The sequence below is a fragment of the Oncorhynchus clarkii genome, chromosome 6 (genome assembly GCF_045791955.1).
Source record: "Oncorhynchus clarkii lewisi isolate Uvic-CL-2024 chromosome 6, UVic_Ocla_1.0, whole genome shotgun sequence".
NCBI classification, from domain to species: Eukaryota; Metazoa; Chordata; class Actinopteri; order Salmoniformes; family Salmonidae; genus Oncorhynchus; species Oncorhynchus clarkii.
The window spans coordinates 49,179,202-49,206,051 of record NC_092152.1 but is presented as its reverse complement, the minus strand read 5'-3'; the positions used below and the strand labels follow the sequence as shown (position 1 = coordinate 49,206,051).

General features: G+C 41.6%; 1 protein-coding gene across 5 annotated transcripts in view; it reads right to left on the bottom strand.

The window, feature by feature from the left end:
* Nucleotides 1–14,668: 14,668 nt before the first annotated feature.
* LOC139411256 (ADAM metallopeptidase domain 9a) overlaps nt 14,669–26,850 on the bottom strand; it is an 86,942-nt gene continuing 74,760 nt past the window's right edge. The window contains exons 14-24 of one of the 5 annotated variants that reach the window (XR_011634587.1): nt 25,941–26,136; nt 25,619–25,724; nt 25,305–25,488; nt 24,944–25,024; nt 24,743–24,848; nt 24,257–24,398; nt 22,592–22,670; nt 18,755–18,784; nt 17,430–17,497; nt 15,629–17,335; nt 14,669–15,517 (exon numbers count right to left, since the gene is read on the bottom strand). Coding sequence is in view for 2 of the 5 variants with exons in the window: in XM_071157305.1 (XP_071013406.1) it covers nt 17,275–17,335; nt 17,430–17,497; nt 18,755–18,784; nt 22,592–22,670; nt 24,257–24,398; nt 24,743–24,848; nt 24,944–25,024; nt 25,305–25,488; nt 25,619–25,724; nt 25,941–26,136 (1,053 nt within the window). In the remaining 3 variants the exon portion in view is untranslated. Of the gene's footprint in view, nt 17,336–17,429; nt 17,498–18,754; nt 18,785–22,591; nt 22,671–24,256; nt 24,399–24,742; nt 24,849–24,943; nt 25,025–25,304; nt 25,489–25,618; nt 25,725–25,940; nt 26,137–26,850 lie in introns of all 5 variants that reach the window. The other 4 variants (XR_011634588.1, XR_011634589.1, XM_071157305.1 and 1 more) reach the window with 4 other exon arrangements.

Genomic DNA, 26,850 nt, shown 5'->3' with positions numbered 1-26,850 from the left:
CTAAAGACAATTCCTTCAACCTCATGCATGGCTTGGTTTTTGCTCTGACATGCACTGTCAACTGTGGGATCTTATATATCAATTGAATTTACCACAGGTGGACTCCAATCAAGTTGTAGTAACATCCCAATGATAATCAATGGAAGAAGGATGCACCTGTGCTCAATTTCGAGTCTCATAGCAAAGGGTCTGAATACTTATGTAAATAAGGTATTTATGTTGTTTATTTTTCATACATTTGCCCAAAAATCCAAAAACCTGTTTTCGCTCTGTCATTATGAGGTATTGTGTGTAGATTGAAGAGGATATTTTTTTTATTTAATCAATTTTAGAATAAGGCTCTAACGTAACAAAATATGTAAAAAGGGAAGGGGTCTGAATACTTTCTGAAAGCACTGTACTTAACTGACTGTACCATCAGTGTCAATCTCGAAAAAGTTGTAAATTACTGGAGGCCTGTGCTACACAATGCTACAACCATTAACACTATAAATCCCCAACATGTAAGCTAACATTGACCGAAACCAACTAGCCTAGGGCTAGCTAGAGCCCAGCCAAGCTAAATTCGGTAAGCATCAAGTATGAGGATTCTGTGTTATGAACTATAGCCCGTTACCATATATGTGATTGAATATTATCTGCTGTTGGCTTGTGTGGATGTATGTATGTGTTATGCAACATAGCTGACTTGAAACATTGTCAACAGTTTCAGGGCCATGGGCCTTTCTCATGATGGTAAAATACAGAATAACATGAAGACAGGAACTGTGCAATGAGTAGGGGGGGGCACATTCAGAACGTAGTGTTGCGAGAACAAACTGTCTTTTGTTAGATAACAGGAGCCAGGTGCAAGATAACGGTATCGAGCATAAGCGCATAGATATTCTTCACAGCAACAGTTACATCTATCAACTGGAGCGCCTGGCTGGGTGAGTCTAAACCACGCCCAGTCTCTAGTTTATTTATAATATCTTTGTCAAGAACAAGTCAGTTCTCTGTTTGCCCTGCGAGGTGGGACAGAGAGCCCGTATATACAAAAATTGCATTTACCACTTATTGCTTAGCTAATAAAAAAGACATAGTATACAATCGGTGACTCATTGTCATATTTATCCTGATACCAGATTTGAATTGACGCAACTCTAACACAAGCTAGCGAACTGTTAAACGTTATTTCTGTACAAATATCAACACTTTATCACATTTTATTGTCACATCGCTAATATGAGCTAAAACGATGTTTAAAAAAGTACAAAAAGTTCAGACGCCAGCAGTCTAAGGCACTGCATCTCAGTGCTAGAGGCGTCACTACAGACACCCTGGTTTGAATCCAGGCTGTATCACAACCGGCCGTGATTGGGAGTCCCAAGGGGCGGCGCACAATTGGCCCAGCGTCGTACGGGTTTGGTCGGTCTAGGCCGTCATTCTAAATAAGAATTTGTTCTTAACTGACTTGCCTAGTTAAATAAAGGTGGGACATTTTTTAAAATATTTTCTTACATATAAACCATTATCAACCTAGCACACCTCCTATCAACCTAGCACACCTCCATTACTTACAATGGGGAAAATACCAACAAGTTTTTCACTCGATTAAAACTCTCTCCAATGGCCTTCAAACATCACCAAACTTAAGGACTATGTAATTAACCATGTTACCTCAATATTTTGAGAGTCATATTGCACTTTTGTACATTACATACCTGAATTAACAGAATAAAATGATGAGACAGAGAAAGGTTAGAGGTGTTTAGTAGTAGGCATTCTCCAAGATTGAAGAAGAACCTCCAAGCAAAGCAGTATTGCCAACTCCACAGTAAGGAAAGTAGCTATTGCCTGTCCTAAAAGTCGCAAAATGACGTCATCACATAATTTGCATAATTGGCCATGTGCATGTAATTGTAATGGAAGCTGTAGGAGAGAGGAATAACGTCGTGGGAGAGACAAAAAGTGAGTAAAAAACACCCTAAATATGTTTAGAACTGCAAATGAACTTTCTTCTGTCGATTCTTGTTTTATTTAATGTCACAATTCCAATCCTCCTCTTTATCCGGGCTTGGGACTGGCAAAAGAGACACTGGGGGAGTTACTTAGTTTTTTATTTGATTGTTTTTTAGTTTAGTTTTCTTAATTTGGTTTGGTTTTTAACCTTATGGTCCACTTAGGAGCCTACAAGAAGTCACAGTAAAACATTAACATTTTTAACTATAACATTTTTTAAATTTTTTTTGTATATAATCTACATTAACAATAATCTAAATGAACCAAAAAGAGACAATAGAAAAAACTGGCGATGGCAATGTGAGAAAATGATGGTAACTAGTCTGGCCCTAATTCAGGTTAATTGTTTTTTTTAAATGTAAGGCAGGGCGGGATCAGACAGTGGCGGCTTCCCGCGTGCGTGAGGGTGGGGCCCATGGCAGCACCTGCTGCTCGTTGAGAAGAGTAAGAACAATACGCGCTTTCACGTCAGAGTCTCCAAAAGTCTCCAATAACACCAGAAAAAGTCGCTAGATTTTTCGCTAGTCACTTTTTTGAAAATGTGTCGCTAGAGGGGTCTGAATACTCGCTAAGTTGGCAACACTGCCTCCAAGACCTCACAATCTCACTAAAGCTCCCATTTGACGTCACAGCTCCCCCTAGTGGCAGTAATCATATACATTATACCTAGGAGGCCTAGAAAATGATACAAGGGATGGCCCCATAAAATAACAAAAATATAACAAAAATATGACAAACATTCAGTGCAGATACATTCTCCATAAGGTCCATCCTAGTATTCTAATTTATATACTGCCAAAATAATACTTTTATGTGGGGAGCTGAGGGCCACCAAAGCCTGTGAGCTCCACCACCTTGCGGGGGCTGCTGGGGTGTGTGGTACACAAGTGATGACACCCACAGTTAACACAAATATTAGCGTGTTTAGTATTATCTAGAACCATTTGGTTCACTTTCAATTATGGACTTTTATTTTATAGGTGCATTGCAAATCCCACTATTGTGGTTAATCCTTATTGTGGCTATTTTAACATAGTGCTACACAACGTCAAGTGGAGTTGACTTCAGATTTGTAGTCCACCAACACTTTGAGCCAGGCCAGAAATTGCCAAAAATTGGGATTTGAGTTGCAGAGTCACTGAAAGAGCCTTTTCGTGAGAGTAGTGATTAAACAATGCAATTTCACACTCAATTCATGCAAATACAGTACCACTCAAAAGTTTGGACAACCCTACTCATTCAAGTTTTTTAAAATTTGTTTTTACTATTTTCAACATTGTAGAATAATAGTGAAGGCATCACAACTATGAAATAAAACATACGGAATCTTGTAGTAATACAAAAAGTGTTAAACAAATCAAAATATATTTTATATTTAAGATTATTCAAAGTAGACACCCTATGCCTCGATGACAGCTTTGCACACTCTTGGCATTCCCTCAACCAGCTTCATGAGGAATGCTTTTCCAACAGTCTTGAAGGAGTTTCCACATATGCTGAGCACTTGTTGGCTGCTTTTCCTTCCCTGCAGTCCAACTCATCCCAAACCATCTCAATTGGGTTGAGGTCGGGTGATTGTGGAGGCCAGGTCATCTGATGCAGCACTCCATCACTCTCAATCTTGGTCAAATAGCCCTTACACAGCCTAGGGGTGTATTTCGGGTCATTGTCCTGTTGAAAAACAAATGAAAGTCCCAACAAGCGCAAAAACCAGATGGGATGGCGTTTCGCTGCAGAATGCTGTGGTAGCCATGCTGGTTAAGTGTGCCTTGAATTCTAAATAAATCAGTGTCACCAGCAAAGCACCCCCACACCATCACACCTCCCCCTCCATGCTTCACGGTAGGAACCACACATGCGGCGATCATCCATTCACCTACTCTCTATCTCACAAAGACATGGCGGCTAGAACCAAAAATCTCATCAGACCAAAGGACAGATTTCCACCGGTCTCGTGTTTCTTGGCCCAAGCAAGACTCTTCTTATTATTGGTGTCCTTTAGTAATGGTTTCTTTGCAGCAATTTGGCCATGAAGGCCTGATTCTCGCAGTCTCCTCTGAACAGTTGATGTTGAGACTCGTCTGTTAATTTAAGTAATTGAAGCATTTATTTGGGCTGCAATCTCAGTTGGAGTAAACTCTAATGAACATCCTCTGCAGCAGAGGTAACTCTGGGTCTTACATTCCTGTGGTGGTCCTCATGAGAGCCAGTATCATCACCGCGCTTGATGGTTTTTGCGACTGCACTTGAAGAAACTTTCCAAGTCCTTGACATTTTCCAGATTGACTGACCTTCATGTCTTAAAGTAATGATGGACTATCATTTCTCTTTGCTTATTTGAGCTGTTCTTGCCAGAATATGGACTCAGTCTTTTATCAAATAGGGATTCTGTATACCACCCCCACCTTGTCACAACACAACTGTTTGGCTCAAACGCATTAAAATGAACTTTTAACAAGACACACCTGTTAATTGAAATGCATTCCATGACTACCTCATGAAGCTGGTTGAGAGAATGCCAAGAGTCTGCAAAGTTGGCTACTTTGAATAATCTCAAATATAAAATATATTTTGATTTGTTTAACTTTTTTGCTTACTACATGATTCCATATGTGTTATTTCATAGTTTTAATGTCTTCACTATTATTGTATAATGTAGAAAATGGTAAAAAAAATTATGAAAAACCCTGGAATGAATAGGTGTGTCTAAACATTTGACTGGCATTGTATGTACAAAAAGTATTTCAGAAGATTTTGTGCTTTTTTGTGTGGCTTAATTCATGTGAAAATACACACTTTTTTGTGTGTGTCACGTCCTGACCTTAGTTCCTTTTTTATGTTTCTATTTTAGGTTGGTCAGGGCGTGAGTTGGGGTGGGCATTCAATGTTTTTGTTCTATGTTTGGTATTTCTATGTGTTTGGCCTGGTATGGTTCCCAATCAGAGGCAGCTGTCAATCGTTGTCTCTGATTGAGAACCATACTTAGGTAGCCTGTGTTCCCCATTTTGGTTGGGTGTTTAATTTTCTGTTTAGTGTTTTCTGCACCTTACAGGACTGTTTTGTTTTTTTAGTTTATTCACGTTGTTGTTTTGTATTTTAGTGTTCAGTTAATAAAATCATGAACACGTACGACGCTGCGCTTTGGTCCACACCACAACCGGACTAAGCAGCGTGGTAACCAGGAGCAGAGGGTTCTGGACTCCTGGACTTGGGAGGAGATTTTGGACGGTAGGGGGCCCTGGGCACAGGCTGGGGAATATCGCCGCCCCCGGGAAGAGCTGGAGGCAGCCAAAGCCGAGCGGCGGCATTATGAGGAGTTAGCACGGTAGCGCAACAGGGACGGGAGGCAGCCCCAAAAATGTATTGGGGGGGGGAACACGGTCTAAGTCAGGTAGGAGACCTGAGCCAACTCCCCGTGCCTACCGTGGCGAGAGGTGGACCGGGCAGGCACCGTGTTATGCTGTGAGGCGCACGGTGTCCCCAGTACGCAGGCATAGCCCGGTGTGCTACATCGCAGCGCCTCGTATCGGCCGGGCTAGAGTGGGCATCGAGCCAGGAGAAATGAAGCCGGCTCAGAGTATCTGGTCTCCAGTGCGTCTCCTCGGCCCGGGGTATATGGCACCAACCCTAAGCACGGTGTCGCTGGTTCGCCAGCACAGCCCAGTGCGGTCTGTTCCACCCCGCCGCACTTGCCGGGCTACAGGGTATCCAGCCAGGACAGGTTATTTTTATTTTTTACACCTTTATTTTATCTTTATTTAACTAGGCAAGTCAGTTAAGAACACATTCTTATTTTCAATGACGACCTAGGAACGGTGGGTTAACTGCCTCGTTCAGGGGCAGAAAGACAGATTTTCACATTGTCAGCTCGGGGGATCCAATCTTGCAACCTTACAGTTAACTAGTCCAACGCAATAAAGACCTGCCTCTCTCTCGTTGCACTCCACAAGGAGACTGCCTTTTACGCAAATGCAGTAAGCCAAGGTAAGTTGCTAGCTAGCATTAAACTAAAAAACAATCAATCATAATCACTAGTTAATGACACATGGTTGATGATATTACTAGATATTATCTAGCGTGTCCTGTGTTGCATAGAATCTGACTGAGCATACAAGTATCTAAGTATCTGACTGAGCGGTGGTAGGCAGAAGCAGGTGCGTAAACATTCATTCAAACAGCACTTTCGTGCGTTTTGCCAGCACTCTTCCTTGTGCTCAAGCATTGCACTGTTTATGACTTCAAACCTATCAACTCCAGAGATGAGGCTGGTGTGACCGAAGTGAAATGGCTGGCTAGTTAGCGCGCGCTAATAGCGTTTCAAACTTCACTCGCTCTGAGCCTTGGGGTGGTTGTTTCCCTTGCTCTGCATGGGTAACGCTGCTTCAATGTGGTGGCTGTTGTCGTTGTGTTGCTGGTTCGAGCCCAGGGAGGAGTGAGGAGAGGGACGAAAGCTATACTGTTACACTTATCTACTTGAGGCTAAATTGATTTTATTGATGTATTATATTAAGTTAAAATAAGTGTTAATTCAGTATTGTTGTAATTGTCATTATTACAAATACATTTTTTATTTAAAAAACAACAACATTAAAATTGGCCGATTAATCGGTATTGAAAAATCATAATCGGTCGACCTCTAGTGTCAATCATGTTTTTTACTCAGGCTACTGTAACAAGGCATTTGCCAGCATTATCAGCCTATTGCCTCTGCTCAGAGACCTACTAGGATTTCATGGAAATGGCTGTTCGAGCCCACTGCGCCACTCGGGAGGCCATCCATCCTGTTCTGATCTAATGAGATGGATGTAGGATTTTCTACGGCCTAGAATCGAGGCCTTTCCCAGTCATGAAGGACGAAGCTAGGCCCCTCTTGGTTCTCAATGGTGAAGAGTGAACTCAAGTTAGGGTTATATGTCAGATTCTCTTATACCACTTTGCCCAACATGTTATACCCCAGAGGTTGTAAATAAACCCTTATAAAGGTGATATAACTTGAATCATTATTATAGGGCTATGAAACCCTTAGCTGAATGGCTTTAGACTGAGCATTTCTCAACATAGCCTTGTATAAAATGCATAATAAAGAAAATTGTGTAATGGTGGCCCCACGAAATATGTCATGCGTTATGAAGAAAATTGTGTAGGCCTACTGTTGCCTACAGGGAAAAAAGGGTCTTTCTGACGACAAGTGCACCAGTATCCCAAATTATTAAGCGAAAACAAGCATAGAAACAGCATTAATTGGCATTAATAAACAAAACAACAATGTAAGGCTACTATTATATCATAATTATTTTGGTGACAACCTGGTTGATTAACAATATTGGGTTGTTAACACGTTTAAAAAATATATATATTTAAATAAATGTGTGACACAAAAAAATAGTGTAGAACATCATTGCCCATCATGCATTGCTCTAATAACTTTCTAAATATTGTTCCTTAGTTTGCCCCCAAAAGATGTATTTTCCTATGAATGAAGTCGCACAAAAATGAGTATTTTCCTACATATTAAGTCGCATAAAGATGTGTGTCTTTTCACATGAATTAAGCCACACAAAAACACGAAATCTGCTGAAATATTTTTGTACATATTTGCACAAATTGAGTGTCATATTGTGTATATGCTTTTTATTTATAGGTTGGAATAATACTGTTAAATTAGCATAATGCACTTTTAGTGTAAGAGCTGAAAGACCACCTGAAATTACATCTTGCTTGGCTGGGTGTTTTATTTTTTTTATTTTTTACCATTAACAAAGAGAGTTATCCCAATACGTTGCATGGACTCACTCTGTGTGCAATAATAACGTTTAACATTATTTTTGAATGACTACCTAATCTCTGTACCCCACACATACAGATAATTGTACCTCAGTCGAGCAGTGAATTTCAAATACAGATTCAACCACAAAGACCAGGGAGGTTTTCCAATGCTTCGCCAAGAAGGGCAGATATTGGTAGATTGGTCAAAAAAAAGAAAAACAGACATTTAATATCCCTTTGAGCATAGTGAAGTTATAAATTACACCTTGGATGGTGTATCAATACACACAGTTACTACAATGACACAGGCGTCCATTTCCTATTTTTTATATACAGTTGAAGTCAGAAGTTTACAATCACCTTCTCCAAATACATTTAAACTCAGTTTTTCATAATTCCTGACATTTAATCAGAGTAAAAATTCCCTGTCTTAGGTCAGTTAGGATCACCACTTTATTTTAAGAACGTGTCATGTCAGAATAATAGTAGAGAGAATGATTTATTTCAGCTTTTATTTCTTTCATCACATTCCCAGTGGGTCAGAACTTTACATGCACTCAATTAGTATTTGGTAGTGTTGCCTTCAAATTGTTTAACTTGGGTCAAACGTTTCAGGTACTCTTCCACAAGCTTCCCACAATAAGTTGGGGGAATTTTGGCCCATTCCTCCTGACAGAGCTGGTGGAACTGAGTCACGTTTGTAAGCCTCCTTGCACGCACACACTTTTTTAGTTCTGCCCACAGATTTTCTATAGGGTTGAGGTCAGGGCTTTGTGATGGCCACTCCAATACTTTGACTTTGTTGTCCTTAAGCCATTTTGCCACAACTTTGGAAGTATGATTGAGGTCATTGTCCATTTGGAAGACACATTTGCGACCAAGCTTTAACTTCCTGACTGATGTCTTGAGATTGAGCTTCAATATATCCACATAATTTTCCCTCCTCATGATGTCATATATTTTGTGAAGTGCACCAGTCTCTTCTGCAGCAAAGCACCCCCACAACATGATGCTGCCACCCCCGTGCTTCATGGTTGGGATGGTGTTCTTCGGCTTGCAAGCCTCCCCCTTTTTCCTCCAAACATAATGATGGTCATTATGGCCAAACTGTTCTATTTTTGTTTCATCAGACCAGAGGACATTTCTCCAAAAAGTCAGATCTTTGACCCCATGTGCAGTTGCAAACCGTAGTGTTTTTTTTATGGTGGTTTTGGAGCAGTGGCTTCTTCCTTGCTGAGAGGCCTTTCAGGTTATGTCGATATAGGACTCGTTTTACTGTGGTGATAGATACTTTTGTACCGGTTTCCTCCAGCATCTTCACAAGGTTCTTTGCTGTTGTTCTGGGATTGATTTGCACTTTTCGCACCAAAGTACATTCATCTCTAGGAGACAGTATACGTCTCCTTCCTGAGTGGCATGACGGCTGCGTGGTCCCATGGTGTTTATACTTGTGTACTATTATTTGTACAGGTGAACGTGGTACCTTCAGGCATTTGGAAATATCTCCCAAGTATGAACCAGACTTGTGGAGGTCTACCATTTTTTTCTGAGGTCTTGGCTGATTTCTTTTGACTTTCCCATGATGTCAAGCAGAGGCACTGAGTTTGAAGGTAGGCATTGAAATACATCCACAGGTACACCTCCAATTGACTCAAATTATGACAATTAGCCTATCAGAAGCTTCTAAAGCTATGACATCATTTTCTATAATTTTCCAAGCTGTTTAAAGGCAGTCAACTTAGTGTATGTAAACTTCTGACCCACTGGAATTGTGATATAATTCACTGTAAGTGAAATAATATGTCTGTAAACAATTGTTGGAAAAAATATCTGTGTCATGCACAAAGTAGATGTCCTAACTGACTTGCCAAAACTAGTTTGTTAACAAGGAATTTGTGGAGTGGTTGAAAAACGAGTTTTAATGACTCCAAATTAAGTGTATGTAAACTTCCGACTTCAACTGTATATATTTCATTTTATCATAATGCACTTTTAGTGTAAGAGCTGTTTGAAAAGACCGCCTGAAATTACAACTTGCTTGGGTGGGTGTTGTTTTTTAAATTTTTTTACCATTAACAAAGAGTTTTCCCAATAGGGCACAGACGACCGGTTCCAGTAAGATAATTCTCAATGTAATCACCCGTTGTGATAATAAATATTAACGATAGCGATATTACTGTGCCACAAACATTTCATTTTATCCCGAGATTGCAAGATCATTTGCATGTTGATGTAGTGCCCATCGGTTATGAATGTTTCAGCCTCTGTTGAGAATTCATGTTCTTACAATCAGATGCTGGTGCAAAGAGCACAAAAAAACGACGCTAACCATGAGCGTTGTGGTCTGCATCGTTCAATCACAGAGCAGATACAAGTCACGTGATCCGCGAGCGAATGCATACATGTGCGTCACTTGCATCTAACCCGTGATCGGATACAGCAGCTATTGCACTGCATAATGTGCTCGCCAACAGATCACGTGACTTGCATCTGCACTGTGACTGGACAACAAAGATCTCAATGCAGTGTGAGAGGAGTAGTTTGTTTGCCTCCTAACTCCGATTATGTACACTACACAGTTTTGTTGTACCCTATTTTTAAAGGCGATTTCTAATCATTTGAATTAGTGATTCACCCCAGAGACTCGGAAGAGAAAAGGTTGAGAACCCCAGGTCTATGGTCCAGAAGACTACAGATACTGTGGAACTACTTTGTGAAAAGCAGAGCGTAAGATTCATATGAGAAAACTATCATGGCACACAGCTATATTACAGTGCCTTCAGAAAGTATTCACCCCCTTGACTTTTCCATATTTTTGCTGTGGTACAGCCTAAATTTAAAATGGATTCAATTGAGATGTTTTGTCAACGGCATACACACAATACCCCATAATGTCAAAGTGGAATTTCACTATGTTGAAAGTATTCGCCCCTTTTATGGTAAGCTTCAGGAGAAAAAAAAAGCTTAACAAGTCACATAATAAGTTGCATGGATTCACTCTGTGTGCAATAATAATGTTTAACATGAGTGTTGAATGACTACCTCATCACTGTACCCCACACATACAGATAATTGTACCTTATTTGAAAAACAGATTAAACAAAGACCAGGGAGGTTTTCAAATGCCTCGCAAAGAAGGGCACCCATTGGGGGGAGACATTTAATATCCCGTTGAGCAATTATTAATGACACTTTGGATGGTGTATCAATATACCCAGTTACTACAAAGATACAGGCGTCCTTTTCCTAACTCCGCTGCCGGAGAGGAAGGAAATGGCTCAGGGATTTCACGATGAGGCAAACGGTGACTTAAAAAAAATTAAATAGTTGCAAAACTGCAAACCCAGCCTACAGTGCCTTCAGAAAGTATTCACACCCCTTGACTTGTCCAGCATTTTGTTGCGTTACAGCCTAAATTTTAAATGGATTAAATGTAGATTTGTGTCACTTATCTACACATAATACCCCACAATGTCAAAGGGGAAATACATTTTTTGAAATTTTTACAAATTAATAACAAATGAAAAGCTGAAATGTCTTGAGTCAATAAGTATTCAACCCCTTTTTTTATGGCAAGCCTAAATAATTTCAGTAAAATGTGCTTAAGAAGTCACACAATACGTTGCATGGACTCACTGTGTGCAATAATAGTGTTTAATTAACATGATTTTTAAATGACTACCCCATCTCTGTACCCCACACATACAACTATCAGTAAGGTCCCTCAGTCAAGCATTGAATTTCAAGCACAGATTTAAGACCATGGAGGTTTTCCAATGGTTCACAAAGAAGGGCACCCATTGGTAGATGGGTAAAAAAAAAAGAAGCAGCCATTGAATATCCCTTTGCGCATGGTGAAGTTATTAATTACACTTTGTATGGTGTATCAATACACTCAGTCACAACAAAGATACAGGTGTCCTTCCTAACTCAGTTGCCGGACAGGAAGGAAACCGCTCTGGGATTTCACCATGAGGCCAATGGTGACTTAAAAAGTTACAGAATTTAATGGCTTTGATAGAAAACTGAGGACGGATCAACAACATTGTAGTAACTCCACAATATTCACCTAATTGACAGAGTGGAAAGGAAACCTATACAGAGTATAAATATTCCAAAACATGCATCTTGTTTGTAACAAGGTACTGAAGTAATATTTTCCTGAATACAAAGTGTGATGTTTGGGGCAAATCCAAAACATTACCGACTACCACTCTATATTTTCAAGCATAGTGGTGGCTGCATCATGTTATGGGTATGGTTGTAATCTTTAAGGACCTGGGAGTTTTTCAGGATAAAAAAGAAACGGAATGGAACTAAACACAGGCAAAATCCTAGAGGAAAACCTGGTTCAGTTTGCTTTCCACCAGACACTAGGAGATAAATGAACCTTTCAGCAGGACAATAACCTAAAACACATGGCCAAATCTACACTGAAGTTGCTTACTAAAAAGACAGTGAATATCCCCGAGTGGCCGAGTTACAGTTTTGACTTTAATCTCCTTGAATATCTATGGCAAGACCTGAAAATGATTGTATAGCAATGATCAACAACACATTTGACAGAGCTTGAATAATTTTGAAAAGAATAATGGTAAAATGTTTCACAATCCAGGTGTGGAAAGCTCTTAGAGACTTATCCAGGAAGGCAGCTGTAATCACTGCCAAAGGTGACTCAGGGGTGTCAATACTAACACTACATTCCACAATCATGGGCATTCATATGGAGTTGGTCCCCCCTTTGTGCTATAACAGCCTCCACTCTCCTGGGAAGGCTTTCCACTAGTTGGAACATTTCTGCAGGGACTTGCTTCCATTCAGTCAAAAGAACATTAGTGGGGTCGGGCACTGATGTTGGGCGATTAAGCCTGGCTCGCAGTTGGCATTCCAATTCATTCCAAAGGCCTTCGATGGGGTTGAGGTCAGGGCTCTGTGCAGGCCAGACAAGTTCTTCCACATTGATCTCAACAAACCGTTTATGTATGGACTTCGCTTTGTGCACAGAGGCATTGTCATGCTGAAACAGGAAAGGCCCTTCCCCAAACTGTTGCCACAAATTTGGATGCACAGAATCGTCTAGAATGCCATTGTATGCTGAGGCGCTAAGATTTCTCTTCACTGGAACTAAGAGGCCTAGCCCGAACCATGAAAAACTGCACCCGGACCATCATTTCTCATCCACCAAACTTTACAAGTTGGCACTACGCATTGGAGCAGAGTTCTCCTGGCAACTGCCAAACCCTGATTCGTCTGTCAGTCTACCAGATGGTGAAGCGTGATTCATCATTCAAAGAACGCGTTTCCACTGCTCCAGAGTCCAATGGCGGCAAGCTCAACACCACTCCAACTGACGCTTGGCATTGCGCATGGTGATCTTAGGCTTGCATGCCATGGAAACCCATTTATTGAAGCTCCCGACAAACAGTTATTGTGCTGATGTTGCTTCCAGAGGCAGTTTGCAACTCAGAAGCGAGTGTTGCAACCGAGGACAGGCGATTTTTACCCGGCGGTCCTGTTCAGTGAGCTTGTGTGGCCTACAGTACCACTTCGCTGCTGAGCTGTTACTCCTAGACGTTTCCACTTCACAATAACAGCAGTTATAGTTAACCGGGGCCGCTCTAGCAGGGCAGAAATTTGACGAACTGACTTGTTGGAAAGGTGGCATCCTATGAAGGTGCCAGGTTGAAAGTCATTGAGCTCTTCAGTAAGGCCATTCTTCTCGCAATGTTTGTCTATGGAGATTGCATGGCTGTGTGCTCGATTTTATACACCGGTCAGCAACGGCTGAACTAGCCAAATCCAGTAATTATTAGGGGTGTCCACATACTTATGTATTTAGACCGCTTCACTTTTTCCACATTTTGTTACGCTACAACCTTGTTCTAAAATGTATCGTTTTTCCCTCCCCTCATAAATCCACACAAAATACCCCCGTAATGACAAAGCAAAAAACAGGTTTTTAGACATTTTTTCAAATGTTTATAAAAACATCTGATAAACCATTTACAAAAGTATTCAGACCCTTTCCTTTGTACTTTGAACACCTTTGGCAGCGATTATAGCCTGGAGACTTTTTGTCCTTACGGAAGGTTCTCCCATCACCACAGAGGAACTCTGGAGCTCTTTCAAAGTGACCATTTGGGTTCTTGGTCACCTCCCTGACCAAGGCCCTTCTCCCCCGATTGTTCAGTTTGGCCGGGCGGCCAGCGTAAGGAAGAGTGCTGGTGGTTCCAAACTTCTTCCATTTAAGAATGATGGAGGCCACTGTGCTCTTGGGGGCCTTCAATGCTGCAGACATTTTTTGGTCCTCTTCCCCAGATCTGTGTCTCGACACAATCCTGTCTCGAAGCTCTACGGACAATTTCATCGTCCTCATTGCTTGGTTTTTGCCCTGACAACTGTGGGACCTTATATAGACAGGTGTGCGCCTTTCCAAATCATGTCCAATCAATTTAATTTGACACAGATGGACTCTAATCAAGTTGTAGAAACATTAAGGATGTTCAATGGAAACAGGATGCACCTGAGCTCAATTTCGAGACTCATAGCAAAAGGGTCTGAATACTTACGTAAATATCTGTTTTTTTTATATATACATACATTTGCTAAAATATCAAAAACCTGTTTTCACTTTGTCATTATGGGGTATTGTGTAGATGGGTGAGAAAAACATGTAATACATTTTGAATTCAGGCTGTAACAACATCTGGAATAAGGGGCATGAATACTTTCTGAAGGCACAGTATATGGGGAAATCTTGTCTGATGTTATCATGGAATAACCACACACATTCAGCGGTGTGAGAAGGCACAAGGGCCTTCTCAGTCATTAATATCATAGACATGCTTTTAGTACAAAGCTTAAAACACATATAATGTTATACATTTAAATGATGGCTGCATTTATGTGAGTATGTGGATTTTTATTTCATATGCATTACAAATCACCACCACCAATTAGTCCAATCAAGGCAGTCATGACTTTCTTTGAATCACAAAGTGTCAGACATTTTCACTATTTCCAGCTATCACATCATCATAATCATATACAGAGAACCTGGAAGATGTAGGAAATGCAGTTCTATCAGGCCAATCAAACCATTTTCACATTCTGCAAACATAAAACATGAAATGTCAACAACATACGTACATGATCCTCAAAAGTCTACTTCAGCATGTAGCCTACACATGACACATGATGACATTTGTTCTTGAAGAAGTCAGTCTTTATTGTGGCAAAGGAAGTTGGTTGTTGTATGCACCATTAAAGAGGTGGGAGGATTGCCATATTGCTATAGGATGCCTCAGTAACGTTTATGCAGGCAGTGTCTTTCAAATGTCTGAGACAGGATGCTTCTAAAGCCACTTGACCTGCCTCCTTCCCGTCATTGGAAAATCATCATGTCCGAATATACAGTAAACACATTTCAGAATGTTCACCAGTTTTCAATGCATAGGCCATTGACCTCGATATAGTTTCTCAAAATGCATACATGGCATGATCACATGAAATGTTACATAGCCCTTAAATATTGACTTATTTTATGTAATATTTTTTCAAACAAATCAGGGATACAACAAAACCAGTCAAATAAAATGGACACACATTAAAGTGGCAATCAGCAGCTGAAACAATTAAGCGAACAATGGGTATATATCATTAATTCATAAGTCAAAAAATGTGTGTAGCTTGGGTCTAAGGGATTCCATAGCGACAGCTTGCGAGATAAGTCATGCACTAATGACGGTACCTGTTGGGGCTCCCAAGTGGCGCAGCGGTCCAAGTACATTTTGGGGCTCCCGAGTGGCGCAGTGGTCTAAGTACATTTTGGGGCTCCCGAGTGGCGCAGTGGTCTAAGTACATTTTGGGGCTCCCAAGTGGCGCAGTGGTCTAAGCCACTGCATCTCAGTATGAGAGGTGTCACTACAGACCCTGGTTCGATTCCAGGCTGTATCGCAATCGGCCGTGATTGGGAGTCCCATAGGGCAGCGCACAATTGGCCCAGCATTGTCCGGGTTAGGGTTTGTCCAGGATAGACCGTCATTGTAAATAAGAATTTGTTCTTAACTGACTTGCCTAGTAATTGGTCACTGTTTGCATCGTAGAAAAGTGAATAAACTATTAAATTCAGCTTTTAGATGCTACCTCCCACCTCCTCAAATCAAAACCAATTCTGGATTCTATATTGTGTTCTCATTTTGTGTGAACACATGTCTGTGTTTCACACCTGTCTGTCAAGCTAATCAGCCACGGAATATAGGCACCCTGCGGGAAATTGAGGAAATTTGCACGCACAAAGCGACAACAAAACACTGGCATCCATATTAGATTTTGATTTGGGGAGGGGGGTTAGCATCCAAAAATGCGATTTGATAGTTTCTTCACTGCTCGGCGATGCAAACGGCAACCTATGAATCAGACCCGTCTACCGATTATGGATGTCATTTCGGACACCGTCACGCATGCGACTAGCATGTACATTCATTGGACCATGGATTATCTCACAAGCTGTCGCAACGGAATGCCCTTAGACCCGGTTTATTAATCAAATTATTAATAAAGGTCTAAATTTGGGCAACCCATTGGGGGGTAATGGCTAAATTGGAAAATATAAGTATCCTATAAAATGTATTGAATAGAAGAACTGTAACAAAGGGACAGGCTATGAATATCTGTATGGGGTCAGCAAATGCAGAAACCATTTATCAGTCAAAAGGTATAATCTCGCTCATCATCCAATATGTCCACGATATTGTCTTAATTTCCAAAAGGTGAAAAATGAAGATTGATATCCAGCATGGTTTTTAAGCTAAATTAACAGCAACATAAGATTAAGGTTGTAAGAGCAACATTATTGTACTGTATGGGACACTTATAAGACAACTAATTCAAACAAGATTTAATACTGCAAAACTTTAAATATCTGAGGGTTATCAAGTGATGAAAGGCTGCATATTACCATTAACCAAGTGAAAATTTAAAAAAAGTTTTATGTTAAACTCATGTGGCCTGAATCTGATAAAAGCATCTGAGTCGTCAAAACTGTCTTCAGGGAATAAAGAACACAAATCATCATACAGTAGGACCAAAGAGAGTGTAAACTACAGGCAGTATGATCCAAACCAGGTACATTTCTGCAGTATCAGTTAAGCCGGCGCATGGATTACATTCCCACCAGCACCATCAGGTTTGTCTAAAATGTTAATTAAAATGTTTTACTTAACCAACACAAACTTCCAAACTATGATCATCAAGGGCTTGTGTGTCATCATCTTGACATTCCTATGACAGTTGCTCAAGGTGAAGTGAAGTGTATGCAATTGGTAGCAGCGGTCTTATGTAGCCAAACATCATCTCTGTTTCTTGCAACAACAACAACAAAAAAGACACCTTGGAGTGGATCAGAAACTGGTCCGGTACGTTTTACAACTCTGTATTGCAGGTGTGCCTCTTATGTCAAGTGACTGCATTTCCTGTGTGGATTTTGGCTGACCGCGTTTCCATGGGCTAGACTGGGGGTGGGGGCGCAGGTCTTTGAGGCACAAGTTGTGTTGCAGCAGGTGTTGGTCTAAGAGAAAAATAAACAAACATTTGTCAATTGAGGGCTGACACTTACATCATATAAAAAGGTAGGCCTAGTAAGTAGTAAGTACAATCTTTACTTTGAGTAGGGAGGAGGTGGTCTGACAGCATAAGACGGTACAGAGACGGTCCTGCTCGTCTGCACAACCTGCAATGAACAAATATCACTCTCAGTGGAAGGTAACACCAAAACAACTTCAGCATAACAATTGTGAGCCTATGTATCGGGTGCAGGTAATGGCAGCTGTGGGTGGGTGTGAGGGTTAGGAATCATAACTGAGGAAAGATTGTAATGCAGGGATGAATACATGAGTAAACTCACTAAATAGTAGGGTTCCCCAAACTAACATTCAATAAATGCAACATACCCTCAAAACACCTATTATTTGTCTATTTCAAGTTTACTAACATATTTGACTCTTATGTGAACAAAAAACTCCATTCCATCAAGATGAACAGAAAGTCTGCAATTGAAGTGAATAAATGTCTATATCCTGCTTTGAATTTGCCCTGAAAATGTGCAGCTATTTTCCACCACAGACAGAAGAGGTGGTAGAGAGACAAAAGGTGACGGAACAGAAAACCAATAAACACAAAGCAACTTGCTGTGATCTTACCACCAAACCTGGGTCAAATATAAAAGTCAAATACTTCCAAATGAGGTGCGCTTGTTTTGGCTTTGACTGTACACTTTTGGGACTATTCCATTGGTATAATTGTACCAGGCAAACTAAATAATGTGCAGCTCAAGCACTTTAAATTATTTTTTATATATTTTTTTAAAGATGTTCTATATTTTATTATACAGAGGAGAGATAGTGGGAAAGATAGATGTAGTGTGTGTCACAAAGGCATTGTGCCAGATTCGAACCCATGCACATGTGCAAACGGGTGTTGGTGGCAGCGGCACTAACTGCTAGATCACCCCAAACATGATAACTGAAAGTATTTTACATTTGTACGTGACCCAGGTCTGGTTACAACATTGATTAGTATGGGAGTAAATGACTAAGGTTAGGATAGAATAGGACAGCATGCGCCCTAACAGCAGAACAGCGGCAATTCAAAACTCCTCAGTTGAAAAGGCTATACTGAGCCACGTTGCATTACTGCTGTGTTTCTGCCACTCCAGTGGGCTGAGAGAGAATCCTCTATTTAAGTTGGGTACAGTAGATGCCAAAACATTTAGCATGTATAGTTGCATAAGCACATTCATAATTTTAAACTTTTCTATAGAAGAAAAGCCCAGAATAACACAGAAAGCCCAGAATATTCGAGTGGTGTTCAAATATTTGTGTTGTGTCTTATTCAGCAGAGCCCCAATGATTGGTAGAAAAGAAGAATAAAAGGGAATATAGAAGCAATGCCCCACAGACCCTCTTAAGAGCAAATGTGTGTATTTTACCTCCTCTGGTGGTAATAACTGAGCTTGGTGCTTTACATGGGGAAAGAAGAAGGAGCCTCGTCATTACCAAACAAAGAATCCATCAATACAGGTCTGCGTCACAAATGGCACCCCATTTAATGCATACAATTTGACCAGGGCCCATAGGACTCAACCAAAAGTTGTGTGTGTAGGGACCCTGATCAAAAGTAGTGCACTATGGAATAGGAATTAGGGTACTATTTGGGACTCAGATTAGGTCTATGACTTTCAAGACAGTGAAATATCACCAAGACCTGGTCACACACTCAAGTGACTAAAAACATAAATAGTGGTTACAGTAAACATGCCTCAACTTAACATAATGTTGCAACAATGGACTCAGTACATGGTAAAAGAGGTCGCTTTCAGCAGGGGTAGGAATCGGTTCAGGGAACGGAATCGAAAAAGGGAAAAAAAATGTTTTTCAAGTAACAGAACCGAGGACGAAAGCGATCTATTCTGTTACAGAACAGAACTGTTATTTTAAAAGAATGGGAATCAGGTAATAACGTTCTTTCACGTTCTGCAACAAAGTGCCTATGCAAAGCCCTCACTGTCATTAAGAAACTTATTCCAGTGTCTTCGAAAACTCTAGGCGGCATTATGGTGTAATATAATCACATCAAATATGTCACATGCGCCGAATAACAGGTGTAAGTAGACCTTACCGTGAAATGTTTACTTACAAGCCCTTAACCAACAATGTAGAGTTTTCTTAAAAGTAAGGTAATATGTACATATAGGTAGGGGTAAAGGGACTATGCATAGATACTAAACAGCGAGTGGCATCAGCGTAAGGGGGGGGGGGGGGTGTATGCAAATAGTCTGGGCAGCCATTTGATTAACTGTTTAGTAGTCGTATGGCTTGGTGGTAGAAGCCGTTGAGCCTTTTGGACTTAGACTTGGCGTTCCGCTACTGCTTGCCATGAGGTAGCAGAGAACAGTCTGACTTGGGTGGCTGGAGTCTGACAACTTTTAAGGCCTTCCTCAGATTGCCTGAAATAGAGGTCCTGGATGGCAGGAAGCTTGGCCCCAGTGATGTACTGGGCCGTACGCACTACCGTCTGTAGCGCCTTGCGGTCGGATGCCGAGCAGTTTCGATACCAAGCGGTGATGCCACCAATGAGGATCTTTTCAGTCTCACAACTGTCTTGGTGTGTTTGGACCATGATAGTTTGTTAGTGATGTGGACACTAAGGAACTTGAAGCTCTTGACCCATTCCACTACAGCCCCGTCGATATAAATGGGGCATGCTCGGCCCTCCTTTTCCTGTAGTTCACAAACAGCTTCGTCTTGCTCACATTGAGGGAGAGGTTGTTGTCCTGGCACCACACTGCCAGGTCTCTGACCTCCTCCCTGTAGGCTGATTGGTGATCAGGCCTACCACTGTTGTTGTTGGCAAACTTGGTTTTGGAGTTGTGCGTGGCCACGCAGTCGTGGGTGAACAGGGAGTACAGGAAGAGACTAAGCACGCACCCGAGGGGCCCCCATGTTGAGGATCAGCGTAGCAGATGTGTTGTTGCCTTCCCTTACCACCTGGGGGCAGCCTGGCAGGAAGTACAGGATCCAGTTGCAGAGGGAGGTGTTTAGTCTCAAGGTCCTTCGCTTAGTGAGGAGATTTGAGGGCACTATGGTGTTGAACGCTGAGCTGTAGTCAACGAACAGCATTCTCACTTAGGCGTTCCTTTTGTCCAGATAGGAAAGGGCAGTGTGGCGTGCAATAGAGAATGCATCATCTGCGGACCGGTTGGAGCGGTATGCGAATTCTAGTGGGTCTAGGGTTTCTGGGATGATGGTGTTGATGTGAGCCATGACCAGCCTTTCAAACAATGTTGACCTGTTTAAAGGTCTTACATTGGCTACAGAGAGCATGATCACACAGTCATCCGGAACTGCTGGGGATGTCATGCTTGGTTCAGTGTTGCTTGCCTCGGAGCACAGAAGGCACTTAGCTTGTCTGGTAGGCTCGCATCACTGGGCAGCTCGCGGCTGGGTTTCCCTTTATAATACGTAATAGTTTGCAAGCCCTGCCACATAAGACAAGCATCAGAGGAGGTATAATAGGATTCAATCTTCGTCCTGTATTGACGCTTTGCCTATTTGATGGTTCGTCGTGGGGGCATAGCGGGATTTCTTATCAGCGTCCAGATTAGTGTCCCACTCCTTGAAAGCGGCAGCTCTTGCCTTTAGCTTGGTGCGGATGTTGCCTGTAATCCATGGCTTCTGGTTGGGATATGTACGTACGGTCACTGTGGGGACGACGTCGTCGATGCACTTATTGATGAAGCCGGTGACTGATGTGGTATACTCCTCAATGCCTCCCAGAATACATTCCAGTCCGTTCTACCAAAACAGTCCTGTAGTTTAGTGTCCGCATCATCTGACCGCTTCCGTATTGACCGAGTCACTGGTACTTTCTGCTTGATTTTTGTTGTAAGCAGGAGGATATAATTATGTTAAGATTTGCCAAATGGAGGGTGAGCGAGAGCTTTGTACGCATTTCCGTGTACATATTTTCTCCTCTTGTTGCACGCGACATGCTGTTAGAAACGGATTGAGGTTTTCCTGCATTGAAGTCCTCAGCCACTAGGAGCGCCACTTCTGGGTGAGCATTCTTTTGTTAGCTTATGGCCTTATACAGCTCGTTGAGTACGGTCTTAGTGCCTGCATCAGTTTGTGGTGGTAAATAGCCAGCTATGAAAAATAGATAAACTCTCTTAGTATATAGTGTGGTCTACAGTTTATCATGAGACTTCCTTAATATTAGAGATTGCGAACCAGCTGTTATTGACAAATAGACACAGACCACCCCTAGTCTTTCCAGAGGTAGCTGTTCTGTCTTGGCGATGCATGGAAAACCCAGCCAACTGTATATTATCCATGTCCTCACTCAGTCAAGACTTGTTGAAACATAAGATATTACAGTTATTAATGTCCCGTTCGTAGGATAGTCTCAAATGGAGCTCATGCAGTTTACTCTCCAGTGATTGCACGTTCCCTGTTGGACAGTAGGTAAAGGCGGATTATCCACTCGCGGACAAATTCTCACCAAGCACCCAGATCTGCGGCCCGTGTATCGGCGTCTCCTCTTCATGTGAATGACGGGGATTTGGGCCTGGTCCAGAAGGAGCAGTAAACCTTTCACCTCCGATTCATTAATGGAACTGAGAGTCATGATCAAGGGCTAGCTCTAGTCCAACATTAGTTAAGCCAACGCTCTGAAGTTCAAAGACATTCAAAGTTCCTTCATAGAAGCCGCTCTCTCCGTAGGTATAATTCCGTGGGTCTAATTCAGACTTGGCATGTCATAACATCAAGATGCCCAGCGCTTCATACACAGAGCGCTCCTCGCCGGCAAAATTTCAGTCGCACCCTATGCAAAACACTTGTCTGTCCAATGCATGTACATAGCTTTCCCGCTCCATAGCAAGCTGATCTATCCATTGGTGAAATAATTTAATGTCGAGCTAAGTGAACAAACAAAAAAATATTTTAAAAAGTAACGATATAAACTTACCTTTTTGGTGTTTAAACCGTTTCAAAACGGAACAAAAAAAGAATGGTACTGTTCAGAACAAAATGATTGGAAAATTATTTTGGTCGCAACCTCTGTTTTTCAGACAACCTGGTGCATAGCCCGTTTAATGTTTCTCAGTCAAAGACAGACAGATGATGAGATACAGGGCGAGAATCTACTAGACTCAACTCTGTCATTTATGGGTTAGAGAATTATTTTTTACATTTTTGTGGTTTTAAAGATTACATCCATGCCACCATGAAACTTTCATGGGGAAAGTTTGGTGACTGAGACTCACTCTGTCTTTGACAATGGTGTTGGGGTTGGCTCTCGGAGGAGGGCCTCGGCTAGTGTTGGCCTGAGGTCTGCTGTCGGCCCTGTGCACAGGAGGTAAAAAACAAACAAGTATTTCCTATTATCAAGTTTTGTGTTAATTTCAGATACAAATGCAAGATATAAATCTGTCATTCTCAGTAGCTAGGTTTCCATCCGATTGGCAACAGATTTTCATGCAAATATTCTAGAATCTGCATCAAGAAAATATGAGCATTTTCCCACCAGTGGTATGTTTCCACTAAATAGACTTGTTGCGGATAAAAATCAGTGTGTGATGAAGAAGTTCACACATATTTTACTTTCACACTCAGGTTTTCTTGTACAGAATAAACATTTAAAGTTCAATGCGTTTCCATCGCGTTTTCAACTGTACTGATAGTTTTGTAACAAAATCTATTGCGTTAAATAGCAAATGTGCCTACTCTGGTCTTGGCACCTGCGCTCTAGTCAACAGCTTGCAGATACAGTGCGGGTATGCTGTGAGGGTTGGCTAGTCTACATGACAAGATTATTACGGATATCTTTATTTGTCAAACGGCAGTCAAGCATCGATTACCATGTCACCAGTAGAAGACCCTCAATATTTGTAGGAAAGCGGCATTAAGCTCATCACCGTACCACCATGTCGAACGAACAAATCATCTGTCGGCATTAATAAAATTATACCGAAACTTCCTGTTTCCATCACAGCTGTCGTGATTATGTTTTTAAACGACATGACTTTACTCGCTTAAAAATTGTGGATGGAAACGTGGTTAGTGACATCAAGTCTGACAAGCGGTAGATCTGTTCTATGTGTTCTATGTGTAATATTTGTATGCTTGGCCTTGCTTCCCCATAACTTTCGTTTTTGTTTCTTTGTAGCATCAACTTCAAAAGCTAAAAATATATTCTTTGTTATTGAACACATATTTCACAGTGGTTTAGATGGTACAACTTCAGAATTGTTGAAACCAGTAATCGTCAGAGCTAAATTCGACATATTGCGTCTTTAAAGTGAGTCAAGGGCAATCATGAAATAAATATGGTGTATATGGCAAAAATTCAGAGTATAGAATAACATTTGGGACGCTGTTAATGGAATTTATATGTTTAAATGAACGATTAGAATATTCCACCCTGAAACCATATAATTGTATGAAATTGATTAGGATCATAAAATTATTATTAATGATGTGTGTAGTTTTAGTCAGAATTAGGGTAAAACAACAATTGTACAATATGTCTCTATAGTATCTTAAACACAGACTGTCTGAGCAAAATTCAGTGCAGACCTTGGCTAGGGGCCACAGAGATTTGGGAGAGGGCGAGGATAGGGAGTGCTTCTCACGGTCTCCATAATCTATGACGGCTGGGTAGGGAGACAGTATGTGCGTAGGATACCTTCTGTTTGTGTGTGAAAGTATGTGCGTAAGGAGCCAGTATAAAATGAATGGTTTTGTACAACGAACTGGCGCTCTCGTGAATAAACATTTTTGCTATCATAGCTGGGCCTCCGTCTGTTTCATTCAACCAGTATCTTACAAATCCTGGGTCGCAGACCGAGTAGTTTAATTTAATTATGAACATTGAGAACATAATTCTCATAACAGACACAGACTAAGAGAAGTTGATGAAGTGGACTCACTCGTAGCCCTGGGATCTTTTCCTCCTGCAGAAGCGCCTCTGCAGCTCATTCCTCCTGAAGAAGACGAAGAGGCCCAGTGCCATCAGAGGCAGTACCAGAAAGAAGAAAACCAGCAGCCCATCCCTTGTGGCGGTGTCCTTGTCTGTAGGGGGTAGGAACCAACAGTCAGGGGTAGGGACCAGCAGTCCCAGTCAACCTGTCTAACAATACTGTACTTGAATGTATCCTGGGAAATAACATAGACTGACAAGGTCTTGCATCTCAACTGGCTTCAAGTAGCGTCTTATTGTCCTCTTTGAAAAATATATTTTTAATCTGGACAGGTAAGACTAAATGAGTAAATTCTTACACCCATTTGGTATCCAAAACACACAGATGTCTTCAGATCATAGCAGGTAGATTAGGAGAAGAAGATTCTTCTTTGGACTATGATTCAGATGCGCCCATGGAGTCTGCTCTGAGAGGGCCTTTGTGCTGGTCACTCACCGTTCCACGTAGGGCCGCTGTCCACGCTGCCGCCGTAACCTTTAGCTTCGCAGTAGGGCGGTGCCCAGCCGTTCTCACAGTGGCAGTTCCTGTTGCTGTTACACACCTAAAAGTGGAAAAGGCAAGCGTATTAGACAAAGCCCAGACACCTGTAGGACACACCCCGGGAGACAATTCATTTAGTAGTAGTGAATGACCTACCCCGTGACTGTGGCATTTCTTCTGGATATCACAGTCGTAGTTGAGCACATCGGCGCTCCGACAGTCGTAATTCAAACAAACCTGTGAAGCGATAACGTGAGAAGTCGCTTAGCTAAACGCCCCTACGAGAATGGAGAACAGCGTACCTAATTCTGTACGCAGACGCAAATAACTGCATCTGGGCTTTGCAACTACTGTATCGCCTGGAAATGGTCTCTAACAAAGATAAGACTATGGAATTGAATGGAATTTATTTGGGTGAAAAAAATTATACTATGTACAATGGCTCCCCAGAGGATAGCTCCTAAAACCAACCCATTTCCAAAGTGGTCCTGCAACTGGTTCGACTGGCACCTCTTACCTTGTTCTCCCCACACTTGGTCCCCTCGTTCACCATGCCAGGGTCTGGAACGTCCGAACCCAGCAGAAAGTCAACACCCCAGCACTTGATTCCGGCGATGGGCGTCTGGATGATGGAGGGCTCTATGCCAAAGACGGTGACTGACTGGACGTTCTCACACTGTAGCTTCCCACACATGGCATTCCTATACAGAGTGACAGACAGGTGCACACACAAGTACACATTTTCCTCATGCTGTCAACATACATTGTTGACAACTGTATTTGCTGCCGATTATACATTGACAAGAATGCAAGTCACAGAATTTGTCTGACCTGCTCTCACACTTCTTGTAGCCATTGTTCTGGTAGCCGCAGTTTCCAAAACGATCCCCCTTGGAGTTGACATCTTTGAAACACACCTCTGGGGCAGCCTTTGCCTCTGTACAACAAGTGGGAAATGGATGAATTTACAGTACAATGTCCATTGATTTATTTGCACTGATTTGTCTATAAATATTGTACTACCAGGAGAAAGAGAGTAGGAACAGCAGGGAGAACAATTGTACCATTAGAGGGCACTCATAAGCAATTGTTCTGGACATTGTGATTTAGAAGGCAGCAGAATTCCTCTTATGCAGAGCAAAGGGGAACTCACTTGGGCCAAAGATTGCCCGGCATTGTCCATCGTAGTGCTGGCACTTCCCATTGTAGCAGTAGGCCTTATCCACTTTGCAGGGGTGGCCATTCTGCTTGAAGACGTCGCTTGGACACAGTGCAGATGAGCCGTTGCAGTACTCCGAGAGGTCGCACTCATCATTGCTACCTCTACACACTGAGCCCCCTGGCAAATACTAAGAGAGTAAAGGCATCACATGAACAGTGTGAATATTATGAACAGTTCAAACTGTTCAAACTAACTTCCGTACTTTAGCTGGGCTTGACTAAGTTTGCCTGCTGCAATGAAAGTAAATGAAATAGTTGCAAAACTGCAAACCCAGCCTACAGTGCCATCAGAAAGTATACACACCCCTTGACTTTCCCCACATTTTGTTGTGTTACAGCCTGAATTTTAAATTGATTAAATGTAGATTTGTGTCACTGATCTACACATAATACCCCACAATGTCAAAGGGGAAATGTGTTATTAGAAAGGTTTACAAATGATTAAAAATGAAAAGCTGAAATGTCTTGAGTCAATAAGTATTCAACCCCTTTCTTATGGCAAGCCTAAATAAGTTGAGGAGTAAAAATGTGCATAAGAAGTCACATAATACGTTGCATGGACTCACTGTGTGCAATAATAGTGTTTAATTAACATGATTTTTAAATGACTACCCCATCTCTGTAACCCACACATACAACTATCAGTAAGGTCCCTCAGTCAAGCAGTGAATTTCAAGCACAGATTTAAGACCATGGAGGTTTTCCAATGGTTCACAAAGAAGGACACCCATTGGTAGATGGGTAAAAAAAAAGAAGCAGCCATTGAATATCCCTTTGCACATGGTGAAGTTATTAATTACACTTTGTATGGTGTATCAATACACTCAGTCATTACAAAGATA